General features: G+C 37.3%; 2 protein-coding genes and 1 non-coding gene across 7 annotated transcripts in view; 1 reads left to right on the plus strand and 2 right to left on the minus strand.

Moving 5' to 3' along the window:
* Positions 1-1,295, minus strand: part of ELF1 (E74 like ETS transcription factor 1) — a 106,471-nt gene extending 105,176 nt beyond the window's left edge. For all 3 annotated transcript variants that reach the window (XM_004759290.3, XM_004759289.3, XM_045076612.1), the window contains exon 1: positions 790-1,295. The gene's annotated coding sequence lies outside the window, so the exon portion shown is untranslated. The remainder of the gene's footprint in view (positions 1-789) is intronic.
* The window catches only part of WBP4 (WW domain binding protein 4), a 66,258-nt gene continuing 39,932 nt past the window's right edge, over positions 520-26,845 (plus strand). Inside the window, exons 1-9 of one of the 3 annotated variants that reach the window (XM_045076616.1) lie at positions 520-642; positions 2,567-2,639; positions 4,974-5,036; positions 5,126-5,249; positions 8,324-8,491; positions 15,530-15,576; positions 16,042-16,117; positions 18,320-18,513; positions 22,359-22,522. In XM_045076616.1, the coding sequence (XP_044932551.1) occupies positions 5,189-5,249; positions 8,324-8,491; positions 15,530-15,576; positions 16,042-16,117; positions 18,320-18,513; positions 22,359-22,522 (710 nt within the window). In that variant the 5' untranslated portion in view covers positions 520-642; positions 2,567-2,639; positions 4,974-5,036; positions 5,126-5,188. Of the gene's footprint in view, positions 643-1,433; positions 1,595-1,722; positions 2,438-2,566; positions 2,640-4,973; positions 5,037-5,125; positions 5,250-8,323; positions 8,492-15,529; positions 15,577-16,041; positions 16,118-18,319; positions 18,514-22,358; positions 22,523-26,845 lie in introns of those variants that run through there. The other 2 variants (XM_004759294.3, XM_045076617.1) reach the window with 2 other exon arrangements.
* TRNAE-UUC lies at positions 688-759 on the minus strand. Its single transcript has one exon. It is a non-coding gene; the product is annotated as a tRNA-Glu (tRNA).

Genomic DNA, 26,845 nt, shown 5'->3' on the forward strand with positions numbered 1-26,845 from the left:
TCCGCGGGACTTTTGTGCGCAGAAACCAGCGCCCCCGAGGTCAGGCTGGGCGGAGCTGGCCGGCGGGCTCGGCCGCTGCGGGACAGCCGGGTGGACACGCGGCCGATCGGGCGGCGACGGGCAGCTACGCGGACGGGAAAGCGCGCCCGAAGGCACCGAGGCTCGCCAGACCGCCACGCCGCCGCGCGCCCCGCGACAGGCGGCTTTGTGCCGGGGGGGGGGGGGGTCGGCGGGGGGGGTGTCCCCGTAAACAGCAGGCGGAAAGAAACGAGGACTCCAAACGGGGCGCGGACTCCCGGCGCCGAGGGCAGGGGGTGAACACGCCCCACGTCACTTGGGACGGTCGGAAAACTACGGCCGCGGAGGGTGTGGGCCCGGGGGGGAGTGGTGCGGGGGGCGCTGGGAGGAGATAAGACTAGGCCGGAGTTAATCATCACCTCCCGAGCGTCTGGAAAAGGACGACTCGGGGCGGAGGGGCAGGAGGGCAGCCCCTGGAAAGTGAAACTCCGCTGGCAGAGGAGGGAGGCGAGGGACCCAAGCGCACTCGCTCCTCCAGTCTGCCCGGCGTAGCACGAATGTCCGTTTGTCACAAACTCATCAGAAGGAGACAAGTAGAGAGTCAGAATAGAGGAAACAAAATAAGTAAGTTCTCCCATTCGGTTTTTTTCCTTTAAAAGTGTTACTTCGTTCCCATACCGGGAGTCGAACCCGGGCCGCCTGGGTGAAAACCAGGAATCCTAACCGCTAGACCATATGGGAAGTGCTGATAGAGACGCTGCCGTGACTCACCTGACAAGTGCACGTGCCCCCACTGCCTCCGCTCTGCTTCCCCACGCCGCTCTTCCCCCCGTCGCCTCTGCGCCACTCGAGCCGCCGCGGATGCCCACGCGCTCCCCGAGCGAAGGAACTAGCCGGCCCGTGTGCGCGGGCGTCGCGGGGGCGGGGCGGGGCCACTCCGCCGCCTCCGGAAAGTTCTGAGGCAAAGCCCAGCAACTCGCTGCCCCGACACCAGCTGTTTCACCTTTCTTTTTCTAACTCCGCCAACGGCCCCCAGCCTACAGGTCCGGGTTGCTTCGCTGGTCAAAGTGCGTGCGGACTAGTTGGCAAAGTTGAGGGCGGCGACGTCTCGGGGAACAGCTGTTTGCGTTGGGGCGGAGGCGGCGCGCGAGCTCCTCGGCCACGAGCCAGCGAGCCTAGAAGGGTGGAGGTTCTGGATCCCAGGGGAAGAGAGAGAGTGAAGGCGGGATGATGCGGGGACTTGAGGCGTGAAGTTCTTGTCCTTCGGCTCAGGTCCCGTCGCGCTTTCACCCCTTCTGGGTGACCTCAACCCCTTTATACCGACCCCACCTCTCAGGATCCCAGAGTACCGCCCCGTAGGGGGAGGGGAAGAGGAGGAGATTTCGAACGCGGATTGAGTCGCCTGGGCATCCGTAGTTGGGAACCGTGGAACCCTGGTCCCGGGGAAAGAGGGAGGTGTTCGGGTTTGGAGGCTACGGTGGGCCTCGCGACGGGCTGGGTCCCAACTCGCCCCGCGTGGGGAACACGAGCTCGAGCCGGACCCCGGGGCGACGCACGGAGCGGCTGGTCCAGTCATGTGAGTCGGGTCTCAGGCTCTAAACAACGAGGTGTTGTTTCCCAGGGCGGCCCTTTCTCTGCCGGGTCTCGCCCTCCACCCCCCCCCCCACCTCTTTTCGGCTGGAGGCGTGACGGAGGTGCTCTTAACTCGCTCGGGACCGGCAGCAGACCGGCAGGGCCGGTTTTCAGGGCATTTGGAAATGCTATCCTTCGGGGCGCCCTGGGGGCCCGAAGCTCGGGCTTCGGGAGGGAGGTTGGCGGCCAGTTGAGGTTGGACTGCTGCCCGCGAAGCAGCCGGGAGCTCCCTCACTTGCACAGTTGGGGGGTAGCAAGCACCCTATTCGTTTCTGTAGCGCTTGAATCCTGGGGTATTGTGAAACTTTAGGGTTGGACTTGGGCCACCTCCGCCTTCACCGACTGGTAGAAACGGCGAGTCTTATTAGCATAACTCCCACTCAACCCCCCCCCCAAGACTTGCGGGCTAAGAGGTCCCTTGGCTTTTCCAACTCCTCTTGCCCCAAGTCCCAAGAACAAATTGTATAAACTGATAGTCTCGGAGGAACCAGTCTCCCTCCAAAAGAGTCTTGTTCTTTGTTCCTTTGATGGAACTAACTTGATTTAAAGCAAACTTTGAGCTTCTTCAGGCCTCCATTAGGGCAATCTCCCAAATTGCCAGAAAGGCATAGAGAAGATAAATCTTTTCCAAGATGTTTCTTATTTCTTCATACTGATGATAGTGGCAAATGAGAAAAAAAAAATTTTTTTTTAAGCACTTTTATTAAAGGAAGTTTTAAATCCGGTGCAGACGACTTTTCTGGTGGCAACAATTTCAGATAACTGCTGCATGAGTTAAATACTAAAGGTAATGTGTATAATAAGACAGGATTCAGCAAGAGGGTGTTATATTTCAGACTCTAAGAAGATATAAAAACATGCACAGTTTTGCCTTTTTAATTATAAATAAGCTTAAACCTGTTTTTCTCTTTTTCAGGGCAGACTACTGGAAGTCGCAACCAAAGAAATTCTGTGATTACTGCAAGTGTTGGATAGCGGACAATAGGCCTGTATGATAATTCCACTATAAGAGAGTTTAATGATATTGTATTCCTGTGTTTCTTTTTGATCTGAACAGTATTTATGAAGCACCTTCAAATACATTGCTCTTGATTTTTCAAAACATTGAAATATTTCTGTTGTCTTTTCATTTCTTGTACGAAAGTGGTGAGCCTTCTTCCTTTTCATCGGGTTAAATTTGATTATATGTTGAGCCAAATTATTTCTCTATGTCCTTTAGTCACATTCAGAAAATGGATGTTGACTGGGTCATCTCCATGTTTATCCACATTATGATGTTGTTTAATACTACCATATAAAAAATACTAAAGGACAAAGCCCTTTATATATAAAAAAGAACATTATTGTAGTTTATCTTGTGTCTTTTCAACTCCAGAAAAATAAATTAAACATATTTGCAAAGCTTTGTAGCTATAAATGGTTTCATTTTAAAGAATATCATTACCTCTTTCATGGACTATTATGAAAATAGCAGCTCTATTAAGCATTTATTACTGTATCTCAATCTAGATTAAACTTTTAAGACATAAAAGCATCACTGATTTTTCCCCCTTATGTGCATGCCATAATGTATATATTATTATATACAGAATGTATATATTATTATATACTGAAAGACGGGGTTATCTTTTAAGTATATATTCCTAGCCTTTGTACTTGATAGAGTTGCATGCACAACAGAACAGTAGCCCCGTTTTTAACAATGTTATACTTCTTTGATAGACATTTATTTACTACTGTGTACAAGGAGTTTGGGCATATTTTTTTCCAGGATTTTGTTTTTGGTCTTTTGAATAGTTGCTAAAGATCTCAACTTGTTTAACTTGGGCCATCCTTGCATAAATTATGAATTCTGTACAAATGATTGATAGTTTCTCCTCTCTTGAGGTTCCTAATCAGTTCAATGAATTTTAGGAGTCAAGAAGAGTAAATAATCCCTTCTAGGATAATCTTTGTTCTCTTTGGATTATTAATATACATCAGTTTAACCTTTAATTAGAAACAAAATTATTTTGTTTTGAAATGGGTCTTTAATATTCTTTGTGTGGTATAATTAACTTTAGGAAACCTGATATATGAAAATTAGAAGGTGAATTTTTTCCATTGTGAAACCTTTGTTTTACAATGTCTCACTTTAAAGAGGAATTCATGGTAGTACTTTAGGATAGCTTAGCTTAGATTTGATTGACAAAATTTATTTTGCAAGGTTTATCAGAAATTGTTTAATTGCGTACACCCAGACATTTGTAATTTAGGGAGCATTCCTGACTGTTTTAAATGAGTAATAACATTCACTCACTCCTTTGTCCCATCCAGTCACCATCACTTTTTGTAGGTTACCACTTTTTTTCATTTTCTAGTCCATTTCATTGTTTCTGTTTGCACATACAGGTTTTTATTACAGCGTCATGTAAAACCTAGGTTACCATACACATTATCCTTCACCATAGTTTCGTGGTTTTTTGTTTTGTTTTTTAAAGATTTTATTTATTTACGTACTTGACAGAGAGAAAGAGATCACAAGTAGGCAGAGAGCGGGGTGGGGGAGGGGAGAAGCAGGCTCCCTGCTGAGCAGAGAGCCCTATGTGGGGCTCTATCCCTGGACCCTGGGATCATGACCTGAACTAAAGGAAGAGGCTTAACCCAGGTGCCCCTCGTGTTTGTTTTTTTAATTGAACAGTCAGTATCTCTGGAGCTCTCTCCACGTCAGTATGTAGGAACTTTGTTCTCTATTCCAGCAGCCAAAATTTGGTAGATAGTGCCAAATTGTCCTCCATAAGAGTTGTACATTTTATACCATTACCACAGTGTGTAAAAGTATTTGTTCATAAGTTGGAAGGAATTCCTTGCTGTCTACTTTCCTCATAGTTTGGAGGAATAAGTTCTAATATTGTTTATTCTCTCTGTTTCCAGAGCAGTACAAATTCTAGAGACTTACAGGTTTTGACATTTTATGTTGAGAGGTGTTTCTTGAAGTTAAGTTTTGTTCCCACTCCTCTCTCTGGCTTCATGTCTTGTTTGAGTCCTTGTTACAATCATATTAACTAGATTTGTCATCACGGGTACTTTGTATTTTTCTCCATTGATATGGTTATCATAGTTTATTTTAAGCACCAAAGGAAACCAGAGGATATGATAACAATTAACATGGTTCAGTTCCCTCATATCATTTGATTAAAAGGACTGATTTGCATTAAAATTATTTTCCTGTCAATCATTCCAATTTTGTTATGTTCCATTCCTCTATTTATTGTTACCTTACTGTGACCATTATGATATTAATGTAACTTTCCTTTGCATTTTCTCTCTTATTAATTTTCAAGAGTGTTGAATTTCACGAAAGAGGAAAGAATCATAAGGAGAATGTTGCAAAGAGGATCAGTGAGGTAATTTAATTAATTTATTTCTTTGCCAGTTTTTCTATGTAAATATCGGTCCTTTATCTGGCTTTCGATTTTATATGTGTCTTACATAGATTAAACAGAAAAGCCTGGATAAGGCAAAGGAAGAAGAAAAGGCATCAAAGGAGTTTGCCGCAATGGAGGCAGCTGCCCTGAAAGCATACCAAGAGGATTTGAAAAGGCTTGGCTTAGAGTCAGGTAAAAAAGCAGCCAGCATGTTTTAAAACTAACATCAGAGGTCATGCTCAGTGAGCTTTTATTGTTTCCATAAAGAGGTGGTACACTCAGGGTCTAGTCTTGGTGCTTTTCCTATGCATCATAGCTGTATTTAGACCATGGGACTTTGCTTATGCACTTTTATTTTACTTTTAAAGCTTCATGTTGTAACATCTCCATTCATAACCATACTACCTCGGTGGTTAGCTAGTCCTAGTTCTGTCTTGGTCAGTGTTCATTTCAGACACAGCTGAGTTTTTTAGGTACTTGGCTAAAAGGAGCTATTCATTAAAAAATAGGCCTTGCATTATAACCACAGTTTGCTTTATCCATATGGTCAAAAGTATGAATTATGTTTGGTTATATAGTTGAGTTATAGTGAATTAGCCTTTTGTGGACAAATTTACTGATTTTACCACTAGAAGGCAGATAATTTTTTTAATTGGATAAATTTGACATAAAACATAGTTTATGCAGGTGATACTTTGATGCATTTATATACCGTAATAAGATCACTACTAAAGCAATATTTACCACATTATCTATTATGGTATTGTTGTCTATATTCATTATACTGTGCATTCAATCTCTGTGGCTTAAGTACTACTTATTGCAAGTTTATAACCTTAAGCAGTATCAGCATTAGCCCCCAACCCCCTATCCTCTGGAAACAACAATTTTACTTTTTGGTCTTATGAGTTTGACTCTTAGATTCTGCATCAAGTGATATCATGCAGTATGCTTGTCTTCTCTTTACCTGACTTACCATAATATGTTCAGGTTCCATCCATGTTGCTACAGATGGCAAGATATCCTCCTGTCTCATGGCTGAATAGTATTACATTATGCATATGTACTATATCTTTTTTATCCATTCATCTTGTTGATGGGCATTAGGGTTGTTTACATATCTTGGCTGTTATGAGTAATGCTGCAGTAGGTATGGGAGTGCATATATCCCTTTGAAATCCTGATTGTATGTCCATTGAGTGATAACCAGAAGTGAAATTGCTAGGTCATATGGTATATGTGTATTTAACTTTTTGAGGAACCTCCATAAGTTCTACATAGTGGTTGGACCAGTTCACATACACCAGCAGGATATGAGAGTCCCCTTTTTCCATGCGGTCACCAGCAAGAAGGTAAATAATTTGGAGGTTTGAAGATAACTCAGTTCCGGATAAAGGCATTTATTAAGTAGAGTGTATCAATCTTGTTGATGAACTTAGGCTTTAACTCAGGAGCTTTTCTGTCAGCATTTCTTCCTTGACAAATCCATTATCCTTAAACCAGGCAAATAGCAGTCCCAGTTGTTGATATTGCAGAATGGTTGAGATAGTCAACATGGAATGATATTCTTCACTCTCCAAAAACTTCTTTCCATTAGTTTTTAAGCAGAATAATAAGTCAATTGGTATTGCCCTCATCAAATAAGGATAGTTGTAACCAGACTTTAAAAATATTATCCTGGACATTTTTAGTTAAAAGGAAGGGATGGGGGCTGTATTTCCATGAGGATAAAGCTGTATGCTTAAAGGAAAAAAAAGGATAGAGGTGTTCCTGCAGGATTAAAAGGGAGTCGTTGAAAATTCATCTCATCAATTATATGGATTGGGAGGTTCCATTATGCTACCCTATAAGCAAATCAGTCTTTGCATTTTGTACTTAAATGTATTTAAATAGGATTTTTCAAATTATTTTTGATAGCCTCATTTTCTTTAATAGGATATACATTCCCCTTAAAGTGCAATAATGCAGTACAAAGAAAAGACTTTTAAAAACTAAATGCTTTTAAGGTTATCCCAGACATCATTAGAGTTTTCTAAGTTATACGCCACTTTGTAGTCTATTTGGAGGTGGTTTTATTTTTTCCCTCAATAACATGTCAAATACTTCCTTTCTTTTAAATAATTAAGGATATACATTGTGTTTAATGGCTACAGAGTGGTTAGGAGCACAGACTTTGGAATCCACCAGAATTGCCACTTGCTAGATATACAACCTCCAGTTTTCACAAAAACTAAGTAACATAATGGTATAAACTGCTTATTACAGTGACCACTTGCAATAAGTGTTTAATAAAGGTTATGAAATGCCATAACAAAATGCCATAAAAGTGTCATAACTTATTTAACTAATCTCTTCCAGACTAACATTTTAGGTTGCCTAGAGTTTTCACTGTTAGAATGAATGCTTCAGTGAACCGTTATGCAGGCGTATTTTTTCATATTTATTTCTGTAAATTTAATCTCTATAGAGATGAAATTGCAGAATCAAAGTATGAATATATTTTATATATTGATAGCTAATACCAAGCTGTCTTATCTTTGTACTTTTTGTCCATCTTTTGTTAGAATGTTGGATTTATTTGTAAGGAATCTTTGTTACAAAATTAACCATGAGCCATATTTGTTGTAAATACTTATTATTTGTCTTTTAATTTTTTTTAGTTTTTAAAAATCTTAATTCTATTATGAATAACATAGCATATTATTTTTGTTGTTTATTTTTATTTATTTTTTTTGCTATAATGGAATATTTGGATTTGTATGTAGGTTTAACACTATTTTAGTTTGTGGGGTTTTTTCACATATATCTTTAATCTGAAGTTTATATTTATGTGCAAACATGAGAGGGGACTTGGAGTGGAGAATAGCTCTACTTTTTTCCAAATAAGTAACCAACATCATTTGTTAAGTGATCTCTTTTTCTAATAGGCATCAGGAGTCTGCATTTGGGTCTCTTTACTCTTTGTTCTATTTCATTCATATGTTTACCTACTCCAGGATTCATTTTACTTTTTTTTTTTTAATATACCAATTGTTTTAGAGTCAGTTTTAACATCTGGTAGAATTAGATTCCCCTTATCATTTCTGTTTTATAATTCTGGATATTTGTGCATATTTAGTTTTCAAAATGAGCTTTATTTATAATTTGTCAAGTTCCCAAAAGAATCTTCTTGTCAGACTTTTAATTGGAGTAACATTATTAGTTGTTTCATACCAGGAAAAAAAAAAAGTGTTGGTACTTCACCTTTCTTTTATCTTTTTCTCTAGAAATTTCAGAGCCAAGTATATCACCAGTAACAAGCACTATCCCACCTACCTCTGCACCAAAGCAACAGAAGGAAAAGAAGAAAAAGAAAAAAGACCCTTCAAAGGGCAGATGGGTAGAAGGCATAACCTCTGAGGGTTACCATTACTATTATGATCTTATCACGGGAGGTAGGTCAGGCATAGAACTGGTAAGAATGATAACTGACTGTTTATTTTGTTCTAGTTAATATTGGAACATTTAAACAATGGAAGACTGTAACTTGACATCTTTGCCACAATGGTAAAAAAATAATGTGCCCTTTAAAAAGATATCCTTCTTAAAAAAAAGAAAAAGATATCCTTCTTATAGTGACTCAATGTTATACTTAGTTAAGCCCTTAAGAATGGGTTCCTTATGAGGCACGTGGGTGCCTCAGTCAATTAAGCATCTGCCTTTGGCTCAGGTGATGATCTCAGTGTCCTGGAATCGAATCCCTTGGAGTCCCGCGTCTTGCTCCCCACTCAGGAGAAAGGCTGCTTCTCCCTTTCGCTCTTTCTCCCTTACTCCCGCCTTTATGCTTGTGCTTTCCTGCTTGGGCTCTCATTTGCACTCTCTCTTTCTCAAATTAAAAACAACAACAAAAAAATTTTAAAGGAATGGAGTCCTTTCAAATTAATTAAAGCATTATATTATCTCAAGAGTATCTTTTGAAAGCATGAACTACATTAAAATAAAGCAATTTACATGGAAATAAGGCATTTCAGATCCACTTTACAAATTGCAGAGGTTCTTAAAATATTCTGTGGGAGAGATTTTCTATCCAAAACCAGACTGGGAACCAGAACCATTTTCTTTTTTGTGTAGCCATCTTGTAGTAAAGAACCCAGCCTCCTATTCATGTTTTGGATATCACTTTCTAATAAAATACACAGTGGTGTTTTCCAGTGGGAATATCAAAAGCAGTTTTGTTTTCCTTTAAAACTAAATGTATTGAGGACTTATTCATTTTAATTCTGAGATAAGTAAATATATTTATGTAGCATCTTACCATCCAGAATTATAAAATTTAAGATTAGAAATAAGCATAATACAAGGAGGAGTTTTGAAGTGCTGTGATAGAATAGAGATGTAAAATTGTGTGGGAACTTCAAATTGTAAGGGAGTGTGATTATGTAGATGTGAGAGATTATCACAGAAATTACTTTTGAACCCATTTATAAATTAAAAGGAGAACATCAAGAATGATGTCTTCTTATTCACCATTTGTATCCCTAGCACCAAATACAGTGCCTGGCATGGTATAGACACTTTATAGATATTTTGATTGAAAAAGATTGTAGTAGTTTGTTATGAGGGTGAAGCAAGCACTCCAAACAGGTAGAACAATATGAAGGTTTAAAAAGTTTGAAAGTAAAAAAAAAAAAGAAAAAAGAAAAAGTTTGAAAGTTTGGGAAATAGTCATTTGGTAGAGGTAAAATATATAGTTCTCTGTGGGATGCTGGGGTGGCTCAGGCAGTTAAGTGGCTGCCCTCAGCCCAGGTAATGATACCAGGGTCCTGGGATTGAAGCCCACATCGGGCTTCTTGCTCAGCAGAGAGCCTTCTCTGTCTATGTGCTGCTTCCCCTGCTTATAGTCTCTCCATCTCTGACAAATAATCTTTAAAAATAAATAAATAAACGCTTACTTTAAAAATGTATATACATATACAGATCTCTGAAGATGTCGTAGCAGAAGAAAGAGGCTACAAAAATAGGTTGGCGCTATGTCATGGAGGGCTAGGAAGATCGTGCCATTTCCTGAAGTATGGAATACAGAAATAGAGTAGGTTAAAGTGGGACAATAATAAATTCAGTTTTTGGAATGTTGAGGTTGAGGTACCTCCAGAACATTCATGTGGTAGTTTTCAGTGGCTGATTATAGTCTGGCATTTGGGAGATAAATTGAGTCTAGAAATGTAGATAATATCTTTTTTTTCTTTAAATTATGTTAGTCACCACATAGTACATCATTAGTTTTTGATGCTGTGTTCCAGGATTCATTGTTTACATATAACACCCAATGCTCCCTGCAATACATGTTCTCCTTAATACCCATCACCGGGCTTACCCATCTCCCCACCACTCAAACTCTCAGTTTGTTTCTTGGAGTCCACAATCTCTCATGGTTCTTCTACCCCTCTGACTTACCCCCCCTTCACTTTTCCATTCCTTCTAATATACTCCATATTATTCCTTATGTTCCACAAGTAAGTGAAACCATATGGTAATTGACTCTCTCTGCTTGAATTATTTCACTCAGCATAATCTCCTCCAGTCCCATCCATGTTAATGGAAAAGTTGGGTATTCTTCCTTTCTGACGGCTGAGTTATACTCCATTGTGTGTCTGGATCACATCTTCTTTATCCATCCATCTGTTGAAGGGCATCTTGACTCTTTCCACAGTTTGGCTATTGTGAATCTTGTTGCTATGAACGTTGGGGTGCATATGGTTCTTCTTTTCACTGCCCCTATATCTTTGGGGTAAATACCCACTAGTGGAATTGCTGGATCATAGGGTAGCTCTATTTTTAATTTTTGAAGAACCTCCATACTGTTTTCCAAAGTGGCTGTACCAACTTGAATTCCCCTTTCTCCACAACCTCTCCAACATTTGTTGTTTCTTGCCTTGTCAATTTTTGCCATTCTCACTGGTATAAGGTGGTATCTCAGTGTGGTTTTGATATGAATTTCCCTGATGGCTAATGATGATGAATGTTTTTTCATGTATCTGTTAGCCATTTGTATGTCTCCTTTTGAGAAGGTCTTTTCATGTCTTCTGCCCATTTTTTGACTTACCTGTTTTTAGGGTGTTGAGTATGAGAAGTTCTTCATAGATCTTGGGTATCAGCCTTTTGTCTGTAGTGTCATTTGCAAATATCTTCTCCTTCTCCGTGGGTTGCCTCTTTGTTTTGTTGACTGTTTCCTTTGTGGTGCAGAAACTTTTTATCTTAATGAAATCTCAAAAGTTCATTTTCGCTTTTCATTTTCCCTTCCTTTTGGAGATGTATCTTGAAAGAAGTTGCTGTGGCTGCTGAAGAGGTTACTGCCTATGTTCTCCTCTAGAATTTTGATGGATTCCTGCCTCACGTTGAGGTCTTCCATCCATTTCGAATTTATCTTTGTGTATGGTGTAAGAGAATGGTCAAGTCTCATTTTTCTGTATGTAGCTGTATAATTTTCCCGGCACCATTTATTGAAGAGACTGTCTTTTTTCCATTGTATACTTTTTCCTGCTTTGTTGAAAATTAGTTGACCTAGAGTTGAGGGTCCATTTCTGGGTTCTCTATTCTGTTCCATTGATGTATGTGTCTGTTTTTGTGCCAGAACCATGCTGTCTTGGTGATCACAGCTTTGTAACATAGCTTGAAATCAGGGAACATGATGCCAATTTGGGCTTTTCTGGTTCCATACAAATTTTTGGATTGTATATTCCAGCACTTTGAAAAATGCTATTGCTATTTTTATTAGGATGGTGTTGAAACTATAGATTGCTCTGGGCATATCATAGTAATTTTAACAGTGTTGATTCTTCTAATCCATGAGCATGGAATGTTTTCCCATCTTTTTATGTCTTCAGTTTCTTTCATGAGTGTCCTTTAGTTCCCAAAGTATAGATCTTTTCCCTCTTTAATTAGGTTTATTTCAAGGTATCTTGTGATTTTTGGTGTTATTGTAAATGGAGTCGATTCTCTAATTTCTCTTTCTACAGTTACATTGTTAGTGTATAAGGAAACAACTTGTTTCTGTGCATTGATTATCCACCACGACCAGGTGGGATTTAACCCTAGGATGCGGGGTGGTTCAACATTCTCAAATCAATCAGTGTGATAGAACACATAAATAAAAGAAGAGACAAGAACCACATGGTCCTTTCAATTGATGCAGAAAAAGCATTTGACAAAATACAACATCCTTTCCTGATTAAAACTATTCAGCTTATAGGGATAGAGGGGACATTCCTCAATTTCATAAAATCCATCTATGAAAAACCCACAGTGAATATTCTCAATGCGGAAAAGCTGAGAGCCTTTCCCTTGAGATCAGGAACTGACAAGAAAATCCACCCTCGCCACTGTTGTTCAACATAGTACAAGAAGTCCTAGAAACAGCAATCAGACAACAAAAAGAAATAAAATGTATTCAGATTGGCAAAGAAGAAGTCAAACTCTCCTTTCTCAGATGACATGATACTTTATGTGGAAAACCCAAAGACTCCACCCCCAAACTACTAGAACTCATACAGCAGTTCAGTAATGTGGCAGGATAGAAGTGTAAATAATACATGAACTTTTAGGAGTATATGAGATCACAAGGAGAAAGAAGAGAACAAGTACGAAGGGTGGATAGTACATATATTGAAGGAAAGAAGAAAATACAGAAAGAAAAGAATGATCAGAAAGGTAGGAAATGAGATCAGAGTTAATCATGAAAAAAACATTGGGCTGTCAGTATTATAATTATTACAATTTTTAGAATCACACTTTTGGATTACATGGAAATAATAATAATCACATTTTCCACTGAGCCTTAAGAGAAGTACATGTTAGTTAGTTCAGCAGTGAACCGCAAATGATTGTGTTTGCTAAGGATCACAAGTCTTTCTTAGATTTACATAGAAACTATTAAGGGGGCGCCTTGGTGGCTCAGTTGGTTAAGCATCTGACTCTGGATTTCAGTGTCGATCATGATGTTAGGGTTGTGGGATCAAGCCCTACATCGGGCTCCTGGCTCTCAGTATGAAGTCAGCTTGAGATTTTCTCTCTCTTACTCGTTCCCTCTGTGCTTCCCCACCCCCATGCTCTCTCCTTTCTTTCCTCTTTCTTTTTCTTAAGATTTTATTTATGTATTTGAGAGAAAGAGAGCACAAGCCAGGCGGGGTAGAGCAGGCAGAAGGAGAAGCAGACTCCCCGTTGAGCAGGGAACCCGATGTGGGGTTCCATTCCAGGGCTCTGAGACCATGACCTGAGCCAAAGGCAGACGCTTAACCAACTGAGCCACCCAGGTGCCCCTTCCTCCCTCTTTCTAAAATAAATAGGTAAAATCTTTTATGAAAAAGATTTTTAAGAGCTATTAATTATGTGTTTCTCCCTTTTAACTCCTATTGCTTGCTTCCTTTGTTCGCCATCCTACCGTTTCTAGTCTTGCTCTCAGCAAAACCCTTGAACAACAGGTGTTAGGGACGCTGACCCTCCTACCCCATGTGGTAGAAAATCTGCTTATAATTTAAAGTACAGTTGCCATACAGTGTTACATTAGTTTCAGGTATACAACATAGTGATTTGACAGTTCCAAACTTTAACCCATGCTCACCCCATTTGCAGTCCCAATACACTTCTATTGCAGCTTTATTGACTATATTCTCTCTGCTGTCCTTTTCTTCATCTCCATGGCTTATTTATTTTATAACTAGAAGTTTGAGCCTGTTCTTCCCCTTAACATATTTCACGTGTTCAGCCATCCACCACCCTCGCTTGCAACCACCAGTTCTCAATATTTAAGAGTCTGGTTTTATTTGTTTTGTTTTTTAGACTATACATGTAAGTGAAATCATATGGTATTTGTCTTTCTTTCTTTGATCTATATCACTTAGTATAATATCCTCTAGGTTCATCCATGCTCTTACATGGCAAGATTTTATTTTTTATGGCTGAGTAATATGTGTGTGTGTGTGCATGTCTGTGTGTGAAAGAGGGAGAGAGATGAGTATCTCACATTTTTAATCCACTCATCTATCAATGAGCACTTGGGTTGCTTTTGTATCCGTCTATATATAATAATAGACATTATTATCATATATAAATAATGCTGCTATAAATATAGAGGTGCATTTATCTTTTCAAATTAATGTTTTCATTTTCTTCAAGTGTATGCCATAGTGGAATTACTGGATCATATGGTTTTTATAACATTTGACTCCCCAAAAACTTAACTACTAATAGCCTACTATTGACTAGAAGCCTTACAGGTGACATAAACAGTTGACACACACATTTTGTGTGTTATATGTATTATATACTATATTTTATAGTAATACCTTTTTTAAATTTTTTCAGTATTACTAGACTATGTGGTTCATCTGTGAGGGTTTTTTAACTGTCAAAAAATCTCTCAAAAATTTTCCAATATATTTATTGAAAAAAATCTGCTTGTAAGTGGACCTGCACAATTTAGACCCATGTTGTTCAAGGGTCAGGTGTACTTGTTTTTAATTCCTGCATCTTTCATCTTGTTCATCTTAAGTCATTCATTGTTTCTCACTCTCCCCTCCCTAGGATGTCAAACGACCATCTCGTTTCTTCAGAACTCATCAAGCCTGGGACACCTGGCTGGCTTAGTCAGAAAAACACATGACTCTTAAATTGGGGGTCATACATTTGAGCCCTGTGTTGAGTGTAAAGATTACTAAAAAAAATATTAATAAACTTTTAAAAAAGCTTTTCGATCCTTGGGTCGAGCCACCTGGGTGGCTCAGTCAGTTGAGCATCCATCTCTTGGTTTTGGCTCAAGTCATCATCTCATGGGGTGTGGGATAAAGCCCTGCATCAGGCTCTGTGAGCCCCCAGGTAGTCTGCTTAGGGTTCTCTCCCTCTTCCCAGCCTCCCATGCATACAAGCATGCACACTCACTTGTATGCTCTCTGTCTCTCTCAAATAAATAAATAAACCTTTAAAAAAACAGACTTCTGAATTCTGCGAGATCTTACCTGCATCTAAAAATTCTTGTGGAAGTCCCGGTAACTTCTTTTTTTTTCTTTTTTAAGATTTTATTTATTTATTTATTTGAGAGACAGTGAGAGAGAGCATGAGCAAGGAGAAGGTCAGAGGGAGAAGCAGACTCCCCATGGAGCTGGGAGCCCGATGCAGGACTCAATCCTGGGACTCCGGGATCATGACCCGAGCTTCAGGCAGTCGTCCAACCACCTAAGCCACCCAGGCGTCCCAGTCCCAGTAACTTCTAATCCTCATTCTGTTTTTCCTTCTTGGTTAAATATCATTCAGATATGTTCTGTATAATACTATTGGGATGTATATTGTTTCTTTTTATTTTTCAATTCTATGTTTAACTGTAGGCCTGTAGTGTTTTGTACACATTAAATGTCCTATAAATTTTTGCCAAATTAAATTTTTTGAGAAGTTTTTCTTTTAAAGTGAAAAAATTGTATTAATGAAGTATATTTTGCTTTAAGCATCCCAATGGGAGAGACCAGAAGGATTTCAAGGAAACTTAAAAAAGGTAACTGAAGCATACTGTTAGTGTCTTTAAACTGATTGGTTTCTGGGTTTTTTATAAAAGAGTTCTGTTAAGCAAATTTACTTCCAAATAAGGCCCCCTACACACACTTTGTTACTTTCTTCCTATATTCTTTTGTGAGAAGACTGGGTGGAGGTGAAAAATTGATATCTACCTAAAAACTCCATGCAGGGCAAATATCATCAGTTAATTTGTAGTCCATTGCATTCAGATGTCCCTGTCCATCTGCAAAGAATTGTTCCTATCTTTCAGAGGTGCAATGTTCTCTCTCTGAAGGTTAGTTTATAATTAACACAAACCAAGCTTCCTGGCCATAGTCAATACTGCCTCTCTAATTCCCAGGTGTTAAGAGGAAAGGGAAAGTAGCTGACTCTATGCCTTAGTTATTTCATATAGTATAACTACATCATTATCTTCCGTTTATGCTGGTTTTTTTCCTCCCATTAGATAGCAGGGAAGACTGTTTGGATAGAAGGAGTAAGTGAAGATGGTTATACCTACTATTACAATACAGAAACAGGAGGTAAGTATGACCTTTGATTATCCTAACTATGTAAAGTTGTACCTGGAACTGCTTATTAGCCTGCTGATGAAGGGAACTTAGGAATTTTAGTATAGCGATCAACATATATCCATAGCATGTGTATATTACTTTTGTAATTTAAAAACAACACAATGGAAGAACAGGAAGGTTTTCATATATAATATACTGTGTTGCTCATAATTCTTACTTGATGTGCCATTCACAAATTTTAAAGATTATTTTTACTTTATCATTATTGACTTTTTTTTTTAAGATTTTATTTATTTGACAGAGAGAGAGAGAGAGATCACAAGTAGGCAGAGAGGCAGGCAGAGAGAAGGGGAAGCAGGCTCCCTGCTGAGCAGAGAGCCAGATGTGGGGCTCGATCCCAGGACCCTGAGATCATGACTTGAGCCAAAGGCAGAGGCTTAACCCACTGAGCCACCCAGGCGTGCCCATTATTGACTTTTTAAATTATTATGGTAGAAATATAATCATTACTTTGAAAGCTACCTTAGAAATCACCTAATTTGACTTGCCTTTTCCTTTCTTAAAAACAAAACAAGTTATGTTAGCAGTGGCTTGGAATGTCAGATTTTCACTTTTACTATCCCAGTAATGTTTCAGTTATATGTAAATATTTATAAAACATGCATAACTGTTATCAATTATTATCTAAGTTTTTCAAGTTAACATTTTTTCTAATTTAATTTTATAGAATGGGTCAGCAAGTAATTATAGTTAGTTTCTCCTACAATTAAATTTTCCAAAATATGTATAGTATCAGTAGAAGTTTGAGAGTCTTTATTTAATTATTTATCAAATTTCTACTATCCAAACACATAGCATTAAATCTTTTTGGAAGAAAAGGCCCATGTTAGCCTCCAAGTAGATAACCTAGCCTGCCCAACAGTAGTAATGGTTCTAGCTTGGTAAAATTGAGATACTGAATAAAATAAATATAGTGAATATACTGAATAAAATAATATAGTGATATAATATAGGTGGAGAATTGGTTCTGGGCTTAGTGCATAGCTTCTTCCGTTACCAGCTTTATGATTCTGGGGAAGTCTCTGAACCTCTAGCCACTGTTATGCAAAACTGAGATGATCATGTATACTCTTGGATCATGAAGGTCGGGTATCTATGAAGTTCCCAGAACAGTACGTAATACATAGTAGGTGCTTAAATTATTTCCTGAAAGTTTGTTACTCGTGTGAAATATAAATAAGGAAATAATTATTTTCATGTTGGAAAACACCTTTTTTTTTTTTTAAGGATTTTATTTTTAACTAATCTTCTACGTCCAGAGTAGGGTTCGAGCTTACAGCCCTGAGATCAAGAGTTGCATGCTCCATTGACTGAGCCACCCAGGCGCCCTAGAAAACACCCTCTTTTAATAAGAGGCTATACAAACTGCTTTGCCCTCAAACTGTTTCAGTTTCTGTATAGCAAGCGTAATTATTGATACAGCCCCTTTCACTCTTAAAAGTGTCTCAGTTAGACAGTAAATCTTATCATTCCTTTCCCTTTTATTATACTAAAAATGGAGACTGTTAGATAATTAGAAATGCTGTCTTTTTTTTTTCAGTGTTCCAAGATTCATTGTTTATGTATAACACCCAGTGCCACACGCAGTATGTGCCTTCCTTAATACCTGCCACCAGGCTCTCATTTTACTAAAAGCCCAGTAAACCACTGGATGGCAGTAGAGTGCAATGGAGATTATTTTTTTCCTAGTATAAAAATGACGAATTATATTCATTCAGGTCTTCACAGTATGATTTCACTCTGTGCGGACCCCAGGAAACCTTTGTGATAAATAAATTCCAGGAAATCTAATGTGTACTCATTAGCACATGTTTCCTGATACTGGTGTCAGATAAAGTGTGACAGTCCTTCAAAGGTGTTGCCCAGTTCTTAGGTCTCTTTCCATTAGGGTTATAGTTTATGTGTCTGGAATCCAGATTGAAATCAATTCTCAAAAGATAAAAAGAGCAAGTGCTTTGGGAATTCTTATTTATTATCTTCTTAATCAAGTGATAGTGTAAAATAGATGTAGTGCTATTATTTAATAATATATTGTGGGGAAAAAAAGTTAAAAAAAAATACATTTGTAAATGACAGGGAGTGTTATATTGGTATTTACTTTGGAATAGAATTGGTAACTAAATAACATGACTATTAAAATTTGTTGAATAGAATCCAGATGGGAAAAACCTGATGATTTCATACCACACTCTGGCGATCTGCTTTCTAGTAAGGTCGATGAAAAATCACTTGGTACCCTAGAAGAGTCTAAATCATCAGATTCTCATAGTGATTCTGATGGAGAAGAGGAAGCAGAAAAAGGAGAGGCCTCTACCGAAACACAAAAGCCAAAAATAAAGTTTAAGGTAGGTTCTTGATTTATTCTTTATAGAACTTTACCAATTTACTGAAAGCTCAGCAGACTTACTCAGTTTTCTGGTGGAAGATAGAAGTAAAGCCAAGATGTACATTTTTAGCAAATGGATAAATGGTTGTAGCACTTGTAGTATCTATCTGGTGGCAAGACAGTTCATTTTTAGACTTCCTAAGTTTGAGATACCCCAGGAACATCTAGAGAGCTGTCTGAATATACAAATCTGAGTATCTGTATCTAGGCTAGAGATGCTAATTTGAGTACCATCAGCATACTGGTAGTAATTTAAATCTCAGAATGAGTGAAATAACCTAGGAAAATGACTTTGGGCAACATTAAATATTAAAGTGACAGGCAGGGAAAGAGGAACTCATAATGGAAAGAATGGCTAGAAAGTTATGCAGAGAAGCAGAAGAATTTAAGATCCAAGAAGCTAAAGGAATAGAGTGTCAAGTATTAATTAGGTCTAGAACAAGAAGAATGAAGCCCTTCTAGTAGTTTCACCAGGGTTTGAGGTGGCAGAACTCAGATTATATTGTACATCTGAAACTAATATTAGACTATATTAACTAACTGGAATAAAAACTTTAAAAAATAAATAAAGGGGCAAATGAGTATCTTCAGTTAAGCATCTGCCTTCAGCTCAGGTCATGATCCTGGGGTCCTGGGATCGACCCCCATATCAGGCTCCCTGTTTAGTGGGGAATCTGCTTCTCCCTCTGCCCACCCCACCCCCCTGCTTGTACTCTCGCTCACTGTCAAGTGAGAAATAAAAAATCTTAAAGAACTCCAATTATAGAGGAATGAAAAGTGGTTCATGGTTTATATGTGGTTTGGATATGAGATGAAACCTAGAAATTGGTTGTCAGGATGATGGCTACACGTTGACTCTTAATCATGAGAGATTTGTGGTAATGATGCTTTCATTCAGAGGGACTCGAAAGGAGGTGGAGTGGGAATACCAACAAGGGTAGGTGGATAGGTTGGTCTTGAACGAGGAATAAACTCATTTTCGATAGGGTAAGGTTTTCCTTTTCTGTAAGAAGGTAGGACTATGGATGAGTTGGTATCAGGAAGGAAATTGAAAGAGTCATGCCCTTTTAGCCTCAGTTTACTCATTTATAAAGAAATCAAGATTGCTTCCTGAGAGTGAGGAGCTTTGAGTAGCTTGACAACATTAATGAATTGAAACAGTTATTCAGCTGGGGTGGGAGAGAAAGTGAACCAAGTAAAAAGATTGTCAGATGCTGCTGAATCCCCATCCATGGCAGAAAAGTAAAATTAAACATTTTTACAGTATTGCTAGTCCTGCTTTGTGATCTTTCCAGGAATACTCTGGGAGCCTAGGTGGCAAAGCAAAACAGACACATAGCATTGATCCATAGATGACATTACTGACCAGAGTAGTGAAGGAAATCTAAGGATGCTGGAGAGAGGGTACTTCCAGGCCACATCTAGAATCGTTGTCCTTGCCTGGAATTTTTCTACGTACCCCATAATTCTTGGTAGAACTCAGGCTGAGGGCTGTATCCAGTTTGTAGAGGAGCAGCCGCAGAGGCCTTATAGTAGCTATCTCATGATGTTTATATTTCTTGTTGTTCTTTTTTATTTTCTTTATTTTCTTTTTATTTCAGTCTGCTTTAATTTCTCTCGACAGTATTTTAGAGTTTTCGGTGTCACATATTTTGTCAGATTTATCCCTGGGTAATTGTTTCGTGCTAATATAAGTGGTACAGGTTAAAATTTTTAATTTCCAACTGTTCACTGCTAATATATAAAAAAATCACATAGTAATTATTTCTGACAACTTTATTAAATGTACTGTTAGTTCCAATAGCATTTTTTAGTAGAGTCATTAGGACTTTTCTGTATTCACAATCCCATCATCTTTCACTCAGTGCCCCTTATATTAATGATGTTTCTCTCTCTGGCCATTGGGAACATAAACTATTTCCACCCCTATATTATTTTCTTTTTATTTTTCTTTTTTCTTTTTTTTTTTTTTAAGATTTTATTTATTAATTTGACAGAAATCACAAGTAGACGGAGAGGCAGCCAGAGAGAGAGAGAGATAGGGAAGCAGGCTCCCTGCTGAGCAGAGAGCCCGACGTGGGCCAGACTTCAAGTTATATTACAAAGCCTTAGTAATCAAAACAGTATGTTACTGGCACAAAAATAGGCACACAAATCCACAGAATAAAAGAGAAAACCCAGAAATGAACCCACGGTTTTATGGTCAATTAATCTTTGACAAAGCAGGAATGAATATACACCAGGAAAAAGACCATCCTCACCAAATGGTATTGGAAAAACTGGTCAGGTAATGCAAAAGAATGAAACTGACCAATTTCTTATACTATACACATGAATAAATTCAAAATGGATCAAAGACCTAAATGAGAGGGGCAATCTGGGTGGCTCAGTGGGTTAAGCCTCTGCTTTCAGCTCAGGTCATGATCTCAGGGTCCTGGGATCGAGCCCTGCATCAGGCGCTCTGCTCAGTGGGAAGCCTGCTTCTCCCTCTCTCTCTGCCTGCCTCTGCCTACTTGTGATCTCTCTCTCTGTCAAATGAATAAATAAAATCCTAAAAAACAAAAAACAAAACCTAAATGTAAGACCTTAAACCATAAATCCTTTAAAAAAGCACAGGTAGTAAGGACTCTGACATTGGCTATAGCAACATTTTTCTACATATGACTGAGGGAAGGGAAATAAAAGCAAAAATAAACTACTGGGACTACAATAAAACAAAAACCTTCTCCACAGCAAAGGAAACAATCAACAGAACTAAAAGGCAACTTACTGAATGGGAGAAGAGATTTTGCAAATACATAGCCAATAAAGGGTTAATATCTAAAATATATAAAGAACTTATACAAACCAACATCCAAACAACAAAGAATCCAACTAAAAATAGACAGAAGACACGAACAGAAATTTCTCTAAAGACAAAGAGATGGCCAACACATGAAAAAATGCTCAGCATCACTGTTCATTAAGGAAATACAAATCAAAACTATAGGAAAAAATGTTTATTGCAGCATTATTTACAACAGTCAAACTATGTTAGCAAAACTACGGAAGCCAAATCCCTAAGCAAACTACGGAAGCCAAACCTCTATGTTTATTGCAGCATTATTTACAACTAACTATGGAAGTAGCCCAGTGCTCACTGACAGATGAATAAGATGTGATATATGAATATGTACTGGATTATTATTTAGCTGTTAAAAAAAAGGAATGCAAGGTTGCCATTTCCAATGACATGAATGGAACTAGAGTGTGTTAAGTGAAGTAAGTCAGATAAAGATAAATACCATAGGAACTCACTTGCATGGAATTTAAGAAACAAACAAGCAAAGGGAAAAAATAGAGAGGGAGAGAAAAACCAAGAAACAGACCCTTAAGTATGCAGAACAAACTGATGGCTACCAGAGGGGAGGTGGGTAGGGAGGGGGAGAAATAGGTGATGGGTATTAAGAAGTGCCTGTGTTGTGATAAGCACTGGGAGATGTGCGGAATTGCTGAGTCACTAAACTAATATACCTGAAACTAATATTACACTGTATGTTAAGTGTACTGGAATTTAAAAAAAACATCATACTAGATTATTTTAAAAACCAGCCTTGGCCCATTGTATCTTAACATCTGACATATTAAAAAACCTAATCAAGGATTAAAATTTAAAATTCTTCTATGTGTATTTTTTGTGTAATGTGCAAATTAAAAATATTGAGTTAGTATATTATTATTTATAAATCAGTAAGATTATGTTAATGAAATTGTGTCCCTGTAGTTTTGCTTGAAATATGTTATTTCTTGACTTTGACATTTCAGGAAAAAAATAAAAATAGTGATAAAGGAACTGAACCAGAAACACAAAAAGAAAAAAATACCCAAGAACAAAATTCATCAGGTCCAAATGAAGAAAAATCCAAAGCTCATAAAAAGTCAAACCCATATGGAGAATGGCAAGAAATTAAACAACAAGTTGAATCTCAGTAAGTACCTAAAACTTAATCCCACTGTTAATACAAATTATATTTTCTATCTCAGTACTTCCATACATCACAGTAACTAATTTCAAGGATAAGGTGCTCATTAAAAGTGTGGCTCATTTCTTTTATTTCTAGAGTGATTTTATCTCTTCTAATTCAGTATTTTAGAGTATTTGAAACTGTAAAGTATTGGTTATTTTTTAAAAAGTAAGTTAATGAGGGTTTTTTTGGTAGGAGAGATGCTGTTTGTTTATTTTAGTTGCAGTATAGTTATATACAGTGTTATATTTGTTTCAGGGGTATAATGTAGTGATTCAGCAATTCTGTATGTTACTTAGTGCAACCTCTAATGATCTCTCTAATTCCTACCCAAATATAACATTTCTTTTGACCACATATTCACACGCTAACTCACACCATGTACACATTTGTGTTCTCACACTCAGCATGATTATTCTGTTGGACAAACAAATATCTGCATATTCAATAGAGGCTTCATAGTATATGTCTAAAAGTGAGAAAAAAGCTTTTATTTTGTTACCATCTTAAAAATGTTTTACGACACTCCACTGAAGTTTTAAAGCCAGTATTCAAACGTACCTGGTTAAGTGTCTGCCCTCAGCTCACATCATGATCCCAGAGTCCTGGGATCACGCCCCAAGCCCAGCGTTGGGCTCCTTACTTATCAGGCAATCTGCTTCTCCTTTTCCCTCTGCCCCTCCTCCCACTCTTGCCCCCTCTCTAGCTCTCTCTTCCTCATAAATAAATGGAATTTTTTAAAAAATAAAGCCAGTAGTCAAGAAACAGAACAATTTTATCAATTAAACAAGATCATGGTAGGGATATTACCTGATTTATATTATTAGATTACATGTTTAAATTAGTTATTGCCTTTGGAGCATTTACACAGTAAAAGGAAGAAGTCATTCCCAGCTCCACAAATTATTTCTTAAATGTTAAAATAAATCTTCAGGGGGGAAAGAAGTACATGAGTTAGCAGTTTTTCTCCAAAAACATTAATGCTTTGAATTGGTAATGTAAAATGACTACTCTGTGGATACTTCTACAGTGAAATTATTTACTCTTAAAACTGTACATTAACGAAAAGATCATATTTTTTCATAAGATAGGATAATGCAGGTTTTGGCCAGCTTTATACTGACAGTCTCCAACTTGTAATGGTTTGACGTGGGATTTTTTTGACTTTAAAATGATGGAAAAGCGATATGCATTCAGTAGAAACTATACTTCAGATTTGGAATTTTGATCTTTTCCCCCTGCCTAGCGATACACTCCTATACATTTCTCTCTCATGCACTCCCAGGCAGCAGTGTGACCATGAGGGTAAACAGCCAGTATACTTCAAACCATTTTGTTTTTCACTGTCAGTATACTATTCAATAAATTACAGGAGATAGTATTTTATATAAATATAAAATGGGCTTTGTATCAGATGATTTTGTCCAATGTAGCCTAATATACATGTGCTCAGCTTATTTAAGGTAGGCTAGGCTAAGTTAAATGTACTAAATGCATTTTCAACTTAGGATATTTTCAATTTATAGTGGGTTTATTTGGGCATAACCCCATCCTAAGTAAGGAAAGATCTATATGTTCTAATAAGAATTAATTCTCCAGGGATAACATACCATAGTATAGATTAAAACTGCTGTCAGAATGTCACGATCATTATGATAGTTTAGGTTGTATTTGTTACTTAATGTAATACTAGAAAAAATGCATTTAGTGCAGCAGATTGCCAGGCATCATGATAAGCCATGCTGACTATGATGCTGAAATTGCAGAAATAATAGGCTGCATTACTAAGAGATGTTTTTTAAGCGACTTACAGTAGGAAAATGGCCCTACTATACCAACATCTCCTATACTTAAAGCTAAGATTTCTTAAAATTCAGGTATTTTGTTTTCTATGTGATAAATATACTATAAACCATTCGTGTTAAATTTTGTCTTGGTCAGCTAGTTTCACATGTGATGGATTATGTCTGACTTCCTAAGTAGAGAAACCTAATTTTTAAAAGTTGCCCCCTAAAAATATTTTTATATTAAAATATAATAAAAATATTATATTTTTATTATAGAAAATTTTTTGAATTGAAGAAAAACATAAGAATAGCTCAGTTACCAAGAGATAATAGTAACATTTTTAAATATTTTACCTAGTTTTTTCTTTTTCCCTATTTAGCATTATGTTAATATTTTTGTACTTTATTAGAATTTTGTGTTATTTTTAATTGCTATATAATATTTAATCATTTAGATGTACTTTGATTTTACTCAGCCATTCCCTTGCTGTTGGGCAGTTAGGTTATTTCTGCACTTTTGGATTTTATAACATTTTGACTATTACATTGATATATCACTCTGTAACCATTTCTGATTATTTCTAGAAATGGAATACCTGTTTAATGGTTATGACATATTAAAAATCTTGATATACAGTGCCCAATTACTTTCCAAAAAGAGCATACCAATCTGTACTCCCATCAGCAGTTTCTGAAAGTTTCTGTCCCTTTGGACCTTCTCAGCAATAATTATTCCTGAGCTTTTAAATATTTTCTTTTTTAAAAAATTTCTTATTTGAATTCTGTTTAATTAACACAGTGTATTATCAGTTTCAGAGATAGAATTTAGTGATTCATCAGGGGCATATAATTTTTTTTTTTTAAAGATTTTATTTATTTATTTGTCAGAGAGAGTGAGCACAGGCAGACAAAGAGGCAGGCAGAGGCAGAGGAAGAAGCAGACTCCCTGCTGAGCAAGGGGGACTCGATCCCAGGACGCCGGGATCATGACCTGAGCCTAAGGCAGCTGCTTAACCAACTGAGCCACCCAGGCGTCCCAATGTTTTCTAATTCAGCAAAAAAACCTTTAGTTTTATTTACTGTTTTATTTCATATATTTATCAGTGTTTTGTATTCTATAAATTGTCAATAGTCTTTGCAAGTTTTTCTATTGAACTATTAGTCTTTTCCTTATTTCTACAAGCTCCTTTTGTAGTACGATGCAAACCATTGTTTAGTTGTATTTATGGTGGACTTTCCTCATTTTAGTTTGATTTTTAACTGTGCTTACAATGGATTTTGATGTGCACAATTTTGTCAGGCTTAACTAGTCCAACTTTTTTCTTTTGTGATCTGTTATCTTACTGATATAATTTCCATCCAAAAGTCAAATATATACTTGTATTTCCTTCTGATTTATATGGTCTGTCTTCTTTTTCACATAACTATTTAATCCATCCCTAATTATTTTGATGCATCATATGAGATGAGATTTTTAAGTGACACTTTTTTTTTAATCTCAGGTTTAATTCTTGAATTTGCCAGTTTGTTTCTAGCTAACTATTCTTTATTTTTTTTTTTTTAAGATTTTATTTATTTATTTAACAGAGAAATCACAAGTAGGCAGAGAGCGGGGGAGCAGGCTCCCCACTGAGCAGAGAACCCGATGTGGGGCTTGATCCCAGGACCCTGAGACCATGACCTGAGCCACACAGGCGCCGCTCTAGCTAACTATTCTGTTCCATTATTAGCCTATCTGTTTTTGTGACAGTACCGTAAAGACTTAATTATCATGATTTAATCATACAATTTTATATGATAATGTTTGACTATCTGGTGGTATATCCTGGTTTTTGTTTGTTTGTTTGTTTGTTTCAAAATATTCTTAAGTAGTTCCTTTCTGTTTGTTTTTCTTTTCATTTTTTTCCCCAGGTAAATTAAATGACTTTGCAAGTGTTCAACAACTATAATGTGATTTTAATCAAAATGATTGAAATTCTGTTTTAGTTGTTGAATTTGGTAAAAATTGATGTTTTCAGTATTTCATATTTTCATCCAAAAATGTTGTTTATCTCTCTTTTTATTCAAGTTATCATGTATGATTCTTTACACAACCTTTGTAACTGCCTCTCTGTTAAGCTTCATCCTTGCATTTTTTGAATGTAGGCAACTTAGTCTAGTTGGTTCACTTCTGTACCCCAAAATTAAAATCAGTACCTGGCACATAATAAGTGCTTAGTAAATTTAATTACATATATTTTTACATGATTTCCTTCTTTTAAATTGTGAATTAAATCCATGTTTTCTACTATTTCTTTAACCAGGAGTTATGGTCTCAAAAAGTTTGAATTAAGTTGTATTGCTGAATTATTATATTATTTATAAAATTTATTATTTTGAGTCTTGGGCTTTTCTTTTTTTTTTAAGTTTATTTTTAATTTTTTTAAAGATTTTATCTATGTACTTGATAGACAGAGATCATAAGCAGGCAAAGAGGCAGGCAGAGAGAGAAGGGGCTCCA

Source organism: Mustela putorius, unplaced genomic scaffold (assembly GCF_011764305.1).
Source record: "Mustela putorius furo isolate JIRA1106 unplaced genomic scaffold, ASM1176430v1.1 tig00000179_pilon_pilon_pilon, whole genome shotgun sequence".
NCBI lineage: Eukaryota > Metazoa > Chordata > Mammalia > Carnivora > Mustelidae > Mustela > Mustela putorius.